General features: G+C 40.5%; 2 protein-coding genes across 2 annotated transcripts in view; one reads left to right on the top strand and one right to left on the bottom strand.

The window, feature by feature from the left end:
- LOC140519182 (uncharacterized) overlaps positions 1 to 13989 on the top strand; it is a 237613-nt gene that overhangs the window by 110216 nt on the left and 113408 nt on the right.
- On the bottom strand, positions 656 to 12914 carry LOC140520648 (uncharacterized). Its single transcript, XM_072634711.1, has 5 exons — positions 12756 to 12914; positions 5200 to 5279; positions 4685 to 4811; positions 2575 to 2688; positions 656 to 1715 (listed from the first exon to the last, which is right to left on the bottom strand). The coding sequence occupies exons 1-5, from the start codon at positions 12817 to 12819 to the stop codon at positions 811 to 813; spliced, it is 1290 nt and encodes a 429-aa protein (XP_072490812.1). The 5' UTR covers positions 12820 to 12914; the 3' UTR covers positions 656 to 810.

Here is a 13989-nt window from a genome sequence, read left to right as displayed (position 1 = left end):
TTATGATTTAGATGAGTGAAAATAGTTCTCTGGTGTAGCAAACAAATCAATATAAATTTAACCATAGTTCATCATATTTCATTTGTGTGAAACTGGGTTTTTTGCAGACACAGTTACAATCTCAGTTGATAGTAAAAAAAAATTACTAGTAATACCATCCTCAATGACATCCCATTTAAGAAGCTTTGTGCTAAAAAAACAAGCCCACTCATCACATGAATAATATTATTTTGTTATAAATATGAATATTTTAAAGCATTTTTATCAATTGTATTATGTGAAAGTTTAATATTTTTGTCCTAACACTTTAGTAAATGTATAACTGTTTTAATTATGAGCTAAGAAAATGATTCATATGGGTTGTTTTATAAAAAGCATGTATAATGAATGAAGTTTTTTATTTAAGAAAATGGGAGCCAGGTACTAGAGTTTGGTATAATTTTGGGGGGGGATAAGAGAAGGGTTCTCTTTCAATATTTTTGTACTCTTCAAGTTAAACCTTAAGAAGAACTGGATTGAGGGAGAGGAATAAGGGTTGTGGGTTGGTTTTTTTTGAGACATTATCAGAATTGCATTTTATAATAGTATATACACAGACTTTTGGTTCAAGAAGTTTAGTGGGAAAAGACAAGAGATAACTAAATAGCAACCATAGTAAATAGTAACAAGTTTTAAGATGAATTTTATTTAAAATAAGAGTAATCAACCTTAAGTTTTTATGTAGCCTCTTGTCCCACTTTGACTCTTGAGTATTTAGTAAAGTGACAAGTCTGACTAAAGTTTTCCTATAATTCATTACATTCCCAATTTCTATTCTTTGGCATAACGTCGCTGATGCTGGATAACAGATGACTTTCGACTGAAAACTTTCCCACATACACTACATTCATAGGGCTTCTCTCCAGTATGAGTTCTCTGATGTCGACTAAGGTGGCTTCTCTGGCTGAAGGCTTTCCCACATTCACTACACCCAAAGGGCTTCTCTTTACTATGAATCCTCTTATGTTGAGTAAGAGATGAGAGGCCAAAAAAGGCTTTCCCACATTCATGACATTCATAAGGTTTCTCTCCAGTATGTATTAACTTATGTCTAGTAAGTAGAATTTTCTGGCTGAAGACTTTCCCACACTCATTACATTCATAAGGACTTTCTCTAGAATGAATTCTCTGATGTCGAGTAAAAGATGAGTGATCAAAGAAGGCTTTTTCACATTCATCACATTCGTAGGGCTTCTCTCCAGTATGAATTCTCTCATGTACAGTAAGAGATGAACGATCAAAAAAGGCTTTCCCACACTCATGACATTCATAAGGACATTGTCCTGTGTGAGTCATCTGATGTCTCCTTAAGCTACTGCTGTGTCTGAAGGCTTTCCCACACTCGTTACATTCATAGGGCTTCTCTCCAGTATGAGTTCTCTGATGCCTGGTAAGGGATGAGCGATCAAAAAAGGTTTTCCCACATTTATCACATTCAGGCCCTCTGCCTTTAGAGGGATTTTTAAGCAGGTTCATCGATATTTGCTTGAAACCTCTTTCACGGCAAAGGGATTTTCCCCATGGTTCCCTTTTAGCATTTCGTCTCTTTTTTTCCAACCTACTCTTAGGTAGAAAATCTTCTACTCTGAGTCTTTCCATTAAAATTCCTGGTGATTCTAATTCAGAAATGTTCTGCTTCAGAGGGGACTGTTGCACTTTAATTCTGCTTTCCAAGTCTGAAAAAATACAACACAAATTTATTCTCTTTGCTAGGAAAAAAAAGGAAAATATTTTTAAGGAAAGAGGTTAATGAAATCAAAGGTAATTCCTACTAAGATACTAATGCTATTGGACAAGTTTTCAAAAAATCCTGGTAAACTAGGGAAAGATTAGCCAGTGGGAGAGAAGTTGTGAAGAGGTAGAACTTGGTGGTAGGAAGGTAATTAGCAAGGCAAGCAGAAAATATGAGAGCCTAACCAGGAACAGAGGCAGCTAGGTGGTACAGTGCATAGTGTGCTGGGCCTGGAGTCAGGAAGACTAATCTCTCTGAGTGCAAATCTGGCCTCAGACACTTACTAAGCTGTGTGACCCTGGGCAAGTTCCTTAACCCTGTCTGCCTCCGTATGCTCATCTGCAAAATGAGCTGGAGAAGAGTTTGGAGCAAACCACTCCAATATCTTTACCAAGTATATCCCAAATGGGGTTACAAAGAGTTAGACCCAATTAAAACAAGGAAACAGCAAAAAACCAAGAACATGATAACATATAACTTCTCATGCTCAAAAAGAGCAAAGGCCAGGGATAAGTAAGGATTAGAATAGGATCTGGAAATTAAATGGTGGTGTCTGGACAGGATAAAGAGAGACACAGAACTAGAGGCTAGCAAAATGAGAGCCAAGCAAAGGAACCACAGTTAAGGAAAAATGGGCCTTAGTGGCCCCACCAACACTGACATAGGAGGTAGGAGAAATTTTATATCTGAGTTCATAGCAATGGACCTTGAGGCCTTGGGGCCACTGAATATGGCCCCTCATTAGGGGCTCTTCCTTCCAGTGAGTCTTCTCTTTTAGACTTCCCTATCACTTAATCACTCACCTTGATAGATATTTCTTGGGATCTCTTTCTCTTCAGTTCTCTGCCGATCAAATCCCCAAGGCTCCTTCCCTTGTTCCAATTGGAAGATCATATTGGGTGTGGAAATGGGAAGCCCTATTTATACAGAAAGAGGAGAAAACACAGTGGTTTGTCTTGGAAACAGACAACTGTCCCAGAAGTCAATCCCAGATCTTGTTTTTTGTTTGTTAGGGATGTGAAATATAGAATCATATAATATGAGCATTGGAAGGACCTATATCCATCTAGTCCAAACTCTTTGTATTCCAAGGGAGGATATGAATGCCATTTCCAGCTCAGGATGTTAAGAAGTGCCTGACTTACTAGAGATCAGATCATTAATACGTAGTAGGGATGGGATAAGCCCCGTTCTCCTGATCCTGCTATACCATGGTCCCTCCTCACTGAGAAAGGACAAGATAGAAATATCTAGAGAGAATTGCAGAGATTTCTGATGGTGTTACAGATGTTTCTAGAACCCTTGGATAGGAAATGTTATGGTCTCAGAGGGATACAATGAGGTTGCCAATTTCACTTCTATGAGTGGAAGCACTTACATTTTATAAAGTAAAGATAAATACCTGGTCTCTGAGTCCAAAAAAAGTTATAAATCTCTGGCCTGAATGACTCCAAAGTCTCCATAGCTGTTAACAAACAATTCTTTTTGATATACCTATACCTCAAGATTTGTTGAAAAGGGGGGCTCTACCTCCTCTATCCTGCTGCCTTCTAGACCTTGCCTGGCACTCTTCCTACCTAGTATTTTGTGTTTTTTTGTTTTTTACTTTGCAGGCACAAGGAGTCCACACTTTCTTTCATGCATATATCCCATCCTCATCACACTGTCTTCCTGCAATGCGCCCTTCCCCATCTCTTGGATCTAGTTTTAGAGTAGGAGGTTTTCCTTCTTTTTATCAGCCCAGGTTTCCCCTTAGGCTACAAAACAGATCACACTGTTGTCACCTCCCTCTTGTTTAAGTCTCCATGCCTCTGACTTCAGAAAAATCCTATTTCCCCCTTAAACTATCATTTTTTCACTATATAACTGGTAACAGGGGTTCTGATGGGCTGTCCTAAGTTTTGTCTGAGTTTTCTAAGGAGCTCTTGTTTGCAGATACATTGTTTAAAAATCCTACATATACTTTTTCCTCCCCTTCTCTATCCTTTCTTATCTATCCCTTTACATCACCATATCCCCACCCCACTCCATATTCTACTTCTAAATCTGTAGGCTTTCTCTGTACTGAAATGCTCCTTCCGTTTCTGTCCTAAAGGCACAGAGATATTCTGAGGTCCTTATCCTCTCCAGGACTCCATCTTTTATCTGATCCTTGTGTAACCAGGAGAGCCTCATTATCACTTTATAATTAGGTAGCTGGCACTGGGGATTCAAAACATTTCCTACAGACATTGTTAAGGTCCTCCACTCAAGTCCTTCTTAGAGGCTTCAACATTGTACCATCAACATGGTGTTACCCAGAGATCTCAAAAGCCATCCCCATGTGCTCTACTGAGCTAAAAAAACTAAATAGTGAGCTATTGATGGCTTGGGTGTCTGTGAAGCCTAGCTAAGTTAACGGAATCCCATTACCAGTTTATTTTCAGGGTCGTATATTTTTTTGGCCACAGAGACTCATAAAGACCAAGTTGTAGAGGGGTAGTCACTTGTCTGTGTTGAAGAGAAAACTCACATAAACAAGACCACAGATCCTTGAAGTAATGATATAAATCTTAATTATACTTCTTACATAACTGCAATATAAATAACTCCAGTTCACCTGTCTGTATTTACTTAGCTTTCTTCAAGGCTCCACTCACCACCCATAGGAAGCCTTTTCTGAAATCCCTGGTTTTGACTACTCACTCCTGTCTTCTGTTTTATTATCTGTATATGTGCATGGCCCAAGTGTCATTTAAGCTCCATTGCACTGCTATTTATTTCTATCTTTACTACTCCTGGTGTCTATCTAGTATCGTGACTTTTATATATTAGGTACTTAATGAATATTTGTTGAATTACTTTCGTTCAGCAAAGAGCTGTCTTTTCTTACTATAGGGAAGATCCTAAATCACAGGATGAAGCCATCCTTACCAAGGGAGATGAGGTTTCTGTAGTTCTCCAGCATCACATCTCTGTACAGGTCTCTCTGAGCATGGTTCAGTTGCCCCCACTCCTCTTGGGTGAAGTTCACAGCTACATCCTTGAATGTCACCAATTCCTGTAATAAACGCATTCTTGCTCACCCACAGATGCCTCATTCCAAGGAAAAGAGAAATAATTAAAGACATTTAAGATAGGTAAAATAGGTTGAATAGGAAATGGTTCTTATGATGTTAACGTTGGGATCCGTGATCTAAAGCAGAAAGTTCTTTGTCCCCAAGACACTGTGTCTAACACTAGGCTTCAATGAGGTTAAACACTATTTACAGTATATCATTTACCATGGTTCTGAGTGCAGATTCCTGAGGATGAAGAATTGGGGTCCTGAACCCTGGACTAGACACAATTGGGCAGAGAATTTCCATGACCAAGGAAGAAAAAATACATACGGTTTGGACACTGTGGTTTTCATTTCAAGGAGGAGTGAGAAAAGACCAGTAACTCACCTGAGACTCACAACTCATTTTCTTCTTTACGTTCTTCTGTGTTCCCTCTTGGAGAAAGGTCAAGTTCTGAAGATATAGGGCTGGGGATTGAAAAAGAAGCTTTGTCTTATAGTTCTCAGACTTAAGAGGCTTAGAAATTACTAAATCACAGGTTGGTGTCATTTTCCAATCTTTCTGGACCCTACAAAAGGGAAGCCAGAAAAGAGCACAGACAGAACTGCTCTGCCCTCCCTCGGGGTCAGAGGTATAGACTTGTAACATATGGAAGGGCATGGATAGAGCTCTATCTTGAAGTCAGCAACCAGGCTTGAAGTTTCAGCTTTGTCATCAACAGGCTGTGCATTCTGGAACATGTAACTCAAGCTTTCTGTGCCTGTCACCTTCTCTTTCATTGAGGAAAACAGTTTCTTATCCTTTTCCTTATCCCATGGGCTAAGTAAAGAATCATTGCTCTCATCTCCTGAGAGGCGTAATAAGATTATAACTTCAGGATTAGGGAGGAGGCTTATGGAAGGGGAAAGAGTGTAAAATAAAGAACAGAATATTTAAGCTGTTATTCTGGTCCTGCCATGTACTAGTGATTTGACCTTGGGTGAATTATGTAACCTCTCAATTACTAGCTATGAAATCAGAATAATCAGTCAATCAATATTTATTAAGCACCAACCATGTGCCAGGCCCTATGTTAAGTCCTGGGGATACAAAGAAAGGTAAAAGACAGTCCCTACCCTCAAGGAGCTCACAATCTAATGAGGGAAAACAGCATACAAACAAATATATAAAAAGCAAGCTATTTACAAGCTAAATAGGCAATGATTAACAAAGGGAAGGCATTAGAATTAAGAAGAGTTGGGAAAGACTTTCTGTAAAAGATGGAATTTTACTTGCAATTTAAAGGAAGTTGGAGAAGCCAGTTGGCAGAGATGGGGAAGGAAAGCAATTCCAGGCTTAGGGGACAGTCAGAGAAAAAGTCCAGAGCTGAGGGATAGAGTGTCTCCATTTTATATTCATATAATTCAAAATAAAGTAATGAGAGTAATTCCACAAGCAACCCATGAAAATAAATTTCATTCCTTCTTAGTAACATCTCATTTCACAGCATGTAAGAGCTGGAAAGAAACACAGAGGGTATCTAGTCCAACATGTACATAAAACGATTTCTCTTTAACATATTGGACAAGTCATCAACCAGTCTTTGTTTCAGGACCTCTAAAGAGAGAAGAAACTTCTCTCTACTCAGGCAATTTGTTCCACTTTTGGATAGCTTTAAATGTTAATGTCTTCTTTCTTTCAGCCTAAGTCTGCCTCTCTTTATCTATTATTGCTTGTAAAGCTCTAAGTATAATACCAGGCACATAGTAGTAGGCATTTAAATATTTGTTCTCTTTCCAAGTATTTGATCTCTTTCTCCTTCCATTTTCCTGATAGGGCCAAACAGAATAAGTCTAATGCCTTTCCACAGAACAATCCTCCATATTCCTTCCAAGACTTCTCTTTTCAATTAATTCATCTAGATGCATTTATTAAGCACCTTCTATAACCAGTCCCTGTTGTTGTTGTGTTTGTCCTTCGTTTTCGAAGAGGACCAAACCAGGCCCTGTACTATTGGGGAAGAACAATATATACATAGGTTAGAATATACAGAATTATGCAACGTAACTGGTACCTGTTATCTCCATTTCCTTATTTCCCTTGAAATTTCCCTTGATATGTGACTTATGACCCTACTACTCAACTGAAACTGCTCTCTCTCTCCATCTATCTATCTATCTCTTAACTGCTCAATCCAATGGCCTTTTCTCAGTCCCCACCTTTCTTGAGTTCTCAGCTGTTTTTGACATCTTTCACCACTCCTTTTTCCTAGACAATCTTTGTCCTTGGCTACTCTGATACTGCTCTCTCTAGGTTCTCCTTTTCCCTTTCTGACCATGATTTCTCCATCTTCTTTGCTGGATTATCATCTATGTGCTTCCCTCTGTGCATGGATATACCTTAAAAATTCATCTTGACCCCTATTATCTCCTCTCTCTATATTCTTTTTTGGTGATGTCAATAGTTGCCATGGGATTCATTATCATCACTCTGTAGATGACTATCAAATGTATATATTCATGTTTAATCTCTCTTCTGAGTTCCAGAGCTTCATATATTCTGGATGTATCAACTTAGATATCCCATAGATATTCCAAACTCAACACATCTAAAATGGAACACATTATATTCCCTCCATGAAACACCCAACATATAACTTTCTTCATTTCTGCTGATGGCACTACAGTCTTTCTAGTCAACCAGATCTTCAACTCTTCACTCTCTATATAATCAACTTCTATAACCAACCAGTTCCCAAGTCTTGTCAATTCTACCTCCATCACACCTCTCTCATCTGCCCTCTTCTCCACTCATACCACCAATCACCCTAATTAAATTTATAACTATCTCTCACTTGGAATATTACAATAGCTTCCTGATTGATCTCCCTGCCTTCACTCTCTTGTTTCTTGAATTTATTCTCTTAATAGCCACCAAGCTGATAGTCCTAAAAGGCAGATCTGACCATGTTAACCCCTACTCAAAAATCCTGAATGGTTCCCTTTCACATCTAGTGCAAAATACTAAATCCTCAGCCTGGTATTTAAAGGGAGCCCCCCACAATATGGCTCCCACCTGCCTTTTCAATCTTATTTCATATTGGTGTCCTTCATAGATTCTCCATTCCAGTCAAATGGGCCTACTGCATACACACAACATTTTATCTCCCACATCCATGTCTTCACACAAATGGTTCCCCCTATCTAGAATGTATTTTCTCCTTACCTCCACTTTGTAAAATCACTAGCTTCCTTCAAAAGCATAGCTCAGGAGCTACTTCCTTATATGAGACCCTTCCTGAACCCTCCCCACCTCCAGCATTTATTAGCATTCTATCCTTCTTAAAAGTCTTTCTGTTACTTTGTATTTACTTATTGTATTTCCCCAGTAGAATATAAGTTTCTTGAGAGTAGGAACTGTTTTGTTTTTGTCTTACTATCCCTGGTGCCTAATAGAGTGCTCTGCACATAGTAGGCAATTAATGTTTGAAAAACTAAATTAAGAATATTAAGAATAAAATAACAGAAATGAGCCGAAGGTAGAAGTAGCCATGTCTGGAGTGCAAGAGCATCCACAAAGTCATATTCAGAGAAGTAGGAAGAGAATCTGGCCCGTACTCATACTATGCATCTAACATCCAAAGAAGAGACAGACTTTGGTGAATAAAGAGATGAAAATATGGAGGCAATTTATAGCATTCTGGACTTGTGAAGAAAGCCAGACACTGAATCTTGGGGGAAGAAATTCTGGGGAGATTGAGGGAAAACAGGAAAAAAAATCAATCCAAGCTATATGAGAAAAAAATGAGGGAAAAAGGACGCAGGTAAAAAGAAGATTTCAAGAACTTTCAAGAAGAAAGTAGTAAGCAGGCAAAGTTAAAAAAATGTTAAGGAAAGCAAATGGGTGAGAGGGTCTAATAGTTGTTAGGAAAAAAGTAAGTTAGGTGTGGCTGTCAAGATGTTAAGGAATGATAAAAAGTAATAACTGTCAGTTAATCTGCAATGGATGTAAAGAGATGACAAGAAGGGTTCAACTACTGACAAGGATGGAGAGCAGGGGAAAATTTGCAATGACTTGCATCGAATATGATGTTCATTTTTAGCCACAGCCAAGTGACTGCTTATGCTCCAAGTCTCCCTCTTAAAAGTTTAAAGAATACTTCTCCACACTCCAAGGAACAAGGAAGCATTCATAGAAAAAAAAAACAAAGAAGGAATATTCATATGAACTAATACACAGCAAAACAAGCAGAATTAAGACAATGTATATGACTACCAAAAAAAAAAGATTGCTAAAAGAAAATTGAATTCTAAGTAACTGAAAGATAGAGCCATGACAGCTGCCTACAAGGATTTCCATTTGAAGGGTTTTCATTGTGAAGAACGATTACACTTATTCTGTACAACCCTGGAGGGCAGAAGCTGAAATGGGGCAAATTTAGGCTTAATACAAGGAAAAACTTCCTAATAATTAGGGCTGTGGAAAGTGGAATGAACTGCTGCAAGAAGTACTGGGTTTCCCCTCTTTCAGGGTCTTTCAGCAGAGGCTAGATGATCTCTTGCTGGGTATGCTATGACAGGGATTCTTTTGGGGGTATGAGTTGGACTTCATGGCCACTGAAGTTCCTTTTAACCCTGAAATTCTGTGATTCTTGCTAAATAGCACCATGGAAGTCAAAGAAACAGAAAGTTTCACACATCATTCCATCATCTCTCATTTCTTCCAGATACTCCCCCATTTTCATCATTCCCTCTAGAATCTCTTAGTCTGACTGGACAGGTAGGAACAGAATCAGGAGCAAGCCAATGTCATGAAAGCCCAGGATGAAGAAAGTGTATAGGAGAAGGGAATGTATATAAATGTCAAATGCTAGAGAGAAATCAAGAAATCTGAGAATTGAGGAAAGACTTGGCAGTCCTGGAATGGATAGTTTTCAGTTGGGGGCAGCTAAGTAGTGCAGTGGATAGAGCACCAGTATAGGAGTCAGGAGGACCTGAGTTCAAATCTCACCTCAGACATTTGATAGTCACTAGCCGGGTAACCTTGGACAAGTCACTTAACCCCAATTGCCTCATCCTGGGTCATCTCCTGGGTCATATCCTGATGAATATCTGGTCACTGGATTCAGATGGTTCTGGAGGAGAAGTGAGGCTGGTGACCTGCACAGCCCTCCCTCATTCAAAGCAAAGTCAAGTGCAAGTCATGTCATTAATTCTCTGATGGCATGGTCTTCTTCGGCAACGAAGGACGAACACACACAATTTTCAATTGAGTGGTGAAGTAGGAAGCCAGGTTATAAGAATACAGGAAGGAGGGAAGATTTGTAGAGGGCTTTTTATAAGAACTTGACTGTGAAGGGGAGGAAAGAAAAAGGAAAATATTTTAGGGAATGATTGGTGAAATTGTGATTATTGTTTTCAAAAAGATTGGAGAGACCAAGGAAACAGTCAGTAGGTAGGAAGAGATAGATGATTCCAGAAGAATTGATCAAAGTCAAAGAGTACCTGGAGGAAATAAGAAGAGATGGAATGGCATGTGGCCTCTAGGTTAAAATACAAACTCTCAAACTTGGCATTTAAACACCTTTACAACATAACAAACCCCCATCCTTCCAGGCTTATTCTACTTTACTCTGTTTTAATTCATTCTATATTCCAACTAAACTGGCCTGATGGAATTCAGGATTTCTTCTCCTACCTCAGTACCTCTACAAAAATTGTCCCCCATACCTGTAATGCACTCCCTCTTCCCCTCTACCTCTTAAAATATCTGGCTTCCTTCAAGGTTCAACTTGTGGGCATTTCCCACAGGAAACTTTTCATGAACCCCTAATCCTTAGTGCTCCCTCCCCTTCAAATTATACTCCATATATTTATCTGTTTACATGCTGCATCTTCCCAGTAGAATATAAGCTATTTTGTTTTGTTTTGTTTGTTTTATTTTGGCATCTAGGGTGGTGTCTTGCAGGTAATTAATAAAAATTTTTGTTGGATTAGATTGGAAGGAGTATGTGATAAAAAGCATTAAAAGAGTTCAAATGAAGTATTAATTCCTGAGAGAGGAAAAAAACAGAATGGAGCTTGAGCAAATACCACTGGACTTGGCAAATAGCAGGCATTTTTCATGGAGTTAGTAGTACAGTTAACTTCTGCTTACATGCTGATTAGTAAATGGTCATATACTCTTATTGACTGACAGCAGAGCCTTATTCATGATAGCAGTGTCCAGTTATGTATATGTATATATGACTGTGGTAACGATTCCATTAAGGCAACACTACTAATATCTGGCACTACAAGATGTGACGGATGTATGCGTGAAATAAATTTCCTGACAATTGTAAAGATTTCATTACAACTTGTCTATATCCTTTAAAAATCTAAGTGGTGGGAAACTTTCATAAGGGATTAATATTTTGATATGAAGATGGAAAAGGGAGAGAAGCAGCATAATGAAGTTGACAGAGTACTGCATCTGAAAACAGAAGAGTTGATTCAAATCCCAGGCCTGCCATTTACCATCTGTTTCACCATGAACAAATCACTTCCCTCCTCTAGCTCTAGTTTCCTCATCCATAAAATGATGGTTTTGGACTAGCTCAATTGCAAGTTCCTTCCAACTCTAAAATCCTATCTAAAGCACTGGAAAGATATGGCACAGCTACAAGCAAAGGTATGGAGACAAGAAGGAATATCGTGCATGTGCAGAAGGACAGAAGAAAGTTGACCTTATAGTTGAAGATGCACGACACAGCAAAGCAGAAAAATGGGCTGGATAGGGCAAATGGTAGATTATGCAAGATTATGAGGGCTAGCTTTGGGGCCAGGAAGACTCTAGGTTCAATTCATATCTTTGATACAGACTGGCTGTGTGAATCTGGACAAGTCTTAACTTCTAGCTCTAGGCAACTCTCTACATTGGTAGAGGAATCTCCTCACCTGGGAGTTTCCTCTATAAATGAAATCACAGAGCCTCTCCTTATCATTGAACTAAATAATTGCTGGAATTCCTAATATGCTTATGATTATAAAGTTTTAAATATATATCTATTGACCCTATCCTGGGATCTCTTGTAGAATATAAATTCACACCCATCCCATGATGAGAAATGGAATATAAACTCTCGGAGAGGTTATTTATTTTTATTTGTAGCTATGCCATACAAAACATGACAATTTACACGTAGCACTTACAAAAACCAAAAAAAGTATCTAGGGGTATATGAGAGGACCCATTTTGCTGGGCACCACCTGACTTGGCAGGGTCTTTCTTACTGTAAATCCAGTGCTCTATCACACCTATACTGGGAGTGGGGGTGGGGAGTTTGAACACGCCAGAATGGGCAGTAATGGGACTCTTTTAAAAATTTGATAATTTTTTTTTTTGTTATTCTGTATTTGACAAACACCAGCAAAAACGAACACAACCATATGCAAAGAACAGAAAGAAAAAGTTGCACCTGCCTTCTCGAATCTCTATTACGTACAATTGGCTTTTCGAGTTAGGTCATGAAAGGCTGAATTTAAAACACATAAAATGAACCAGGGGTGGGAGACTGGAGTCTCTAAGACCTGCCAGACGGAGGGGAAAGTGATGGGGGAAGAGAAGAAGGTCAAGCGAGCGCATCTTCTGGTCTGCAGGATGGAAGAGACGAGACTCAGCCACATTTGGACAGGGGATGAAGCCCGGGAAGAGGTCACCCGCACCGCCCGGCTGCTGGGGGCGGGGGGGGGGGGGGGCAGCTCAATCCACACCCGCACACCTGCGCGCACCAGCCAGGCGGGATGGGAGCGGGGAAGAGAGCCTCCTTCAAGGGTCAGGGGAAGGGAATGGGATGTTCCAACGGCTCGTCGAGCCCCCACCCCGGCGTGGGCGCCCCCGCACCCACAGAACGCCGCAGGCTTCTCATGACACAGTCATACACGCACTCACGCACACAAGTGGGGGCACAGAGCAGCCTTTACCTCCGGACCAAGGCTGCTCCACAGTCCTACCCTCCCGCGCCACAAGGGAACTACGCCTGCGCATGTAACCCAAAAGGTGAGCCCCCGGTTTCTTTGGATCACCGTTTCCTGCTCCCGAACTCCATTTCCCATAGGCCTCGGCGGCGCTCCGTGTTCCAGTCAGACCTGGAGGTGGAATCTGGGAAGTTGAGTGCGAGCATCCGCTGAGCTCCAGGCATTCTGGGCAATGTAGTCCTGCGTTCCTGGTCTGGACGGTTCACTCGTCCCGGAGTTCGCCCTTTCACTTTTTCCTACTCCTTCGCGGGCACGGAAGAACCGAAGGCTTACTCCAAGCAATGGTACCAGTCTGGTTTAAATTCTCTTAGTTTGACTTTGACTCCTCCCAAATCTAAGCATGTCAGTGCAGTGCCGGGCGCTGGTTATGAACACTTGAAGAAGGTAACAGCACAAAGACTTTAAGGCTGGCGGCGTTCAGCATCAAACTCGGGGAACTTCAGAGGGGAGGACAGCCTGCGAGGGCTCTCTGTGCAGCACCGCACCCAAGCTGGAGGAAGGGACCGGTCCTGACCACCCGGAGCCACTGGGGTAGGCCTCTAGGCTGCCGAACCCCGCACTGCCCCGTGCAGGAAGAGGCTGGCCAACCCCAGGATCTCAGTCAAAGGAGAACTCAGAGACCTCGAACACAAGCAGATCAATACAGAAAGAAAACGGCCTCCCCATCTGGTAAAAGAGTTCAGACATCTAGGAAGAAATGCCGCAAGACAAAGGAACAGGACCCAGTGCTCGATGAGGTAGAGGACCCCGTGGAGTGTGAGGAGAACATAGGACCACAGCGTGCTATTCCTGAGTGGTTCAAAAGAGCAGTGAGAATTAGGAGGGCAGAATGTATGGCCTGCATAGCAAAAAATAATGGGCAGAGTAGAAAAAATGGGAATCTTCCTTAGCAAGGCTCACCAAAGAAATAAAAGAGAGCACAGTAGATTGGGAATGTAAATGTACAGGAGTGAAAGACAATATAGAAGAGAAGCAAAAAAAAAATAGCATTGGAAGAAAAATAAGCCAACAGGCCCACAAAACAAATTGGTCTCAAAGACAGGATGTGTAGAGACAACGTAAAGACCATAGGTCTCCCAGAAGAATGTGACAGGACAAAAAACCTCAACACCATAATGAATGCAATAATAGAAGAGAACTATCCTGAAATTCTGAATATAGAAAATGAAAAGTCAATTGG

The sequence above is a fragment of the Notamacropus eugenii genome, chromosome 1 (genome assembly GCF_028372415.1).
Source record: "Notamacropus eugenii isolate mMacEug1 chromosome 1, mMacEug1.pri_v2, whole genome shotgun sequence".
Classification (NCBI taxonomy): Eukaryota; Metazoa; Chordata; class Mammalia; order Diprotodontia; family Macropodidae; genus Notamacropus; species Notamacropus eugenii.
The sequence above is the reverse complement of the archived record's forward strand: the minus strand, read 5'-3'. Positions and strand labels throughout refer to the sequence as shown.

Excerpts from the sequence above, each read along its gene's own strand:
- LOC140520648 (XM_072634711.1), bottom strand. The coding sequence starts at position 12,819 with ATGCGCAGGCGTAGTTCCCTTGTGGCGCGGGAGGGTAGGACTGTGGAG. Across the intron at positions 4,812-5,199 it reads AAATGAGTTGTGAGTCTCAG|GAATTGGTGACATTCAAGGA; the intron begins GTGAGTTACTGG and ends CGTTTATTACAG. Across the intron at positions 2,689-4,684 it reads CAGAAACCTCATCTCCCTTG|GGCTTCCCATTTCCACACCC; the intron begins GTAAGGATGGCT and ends CTGTATAAATAG.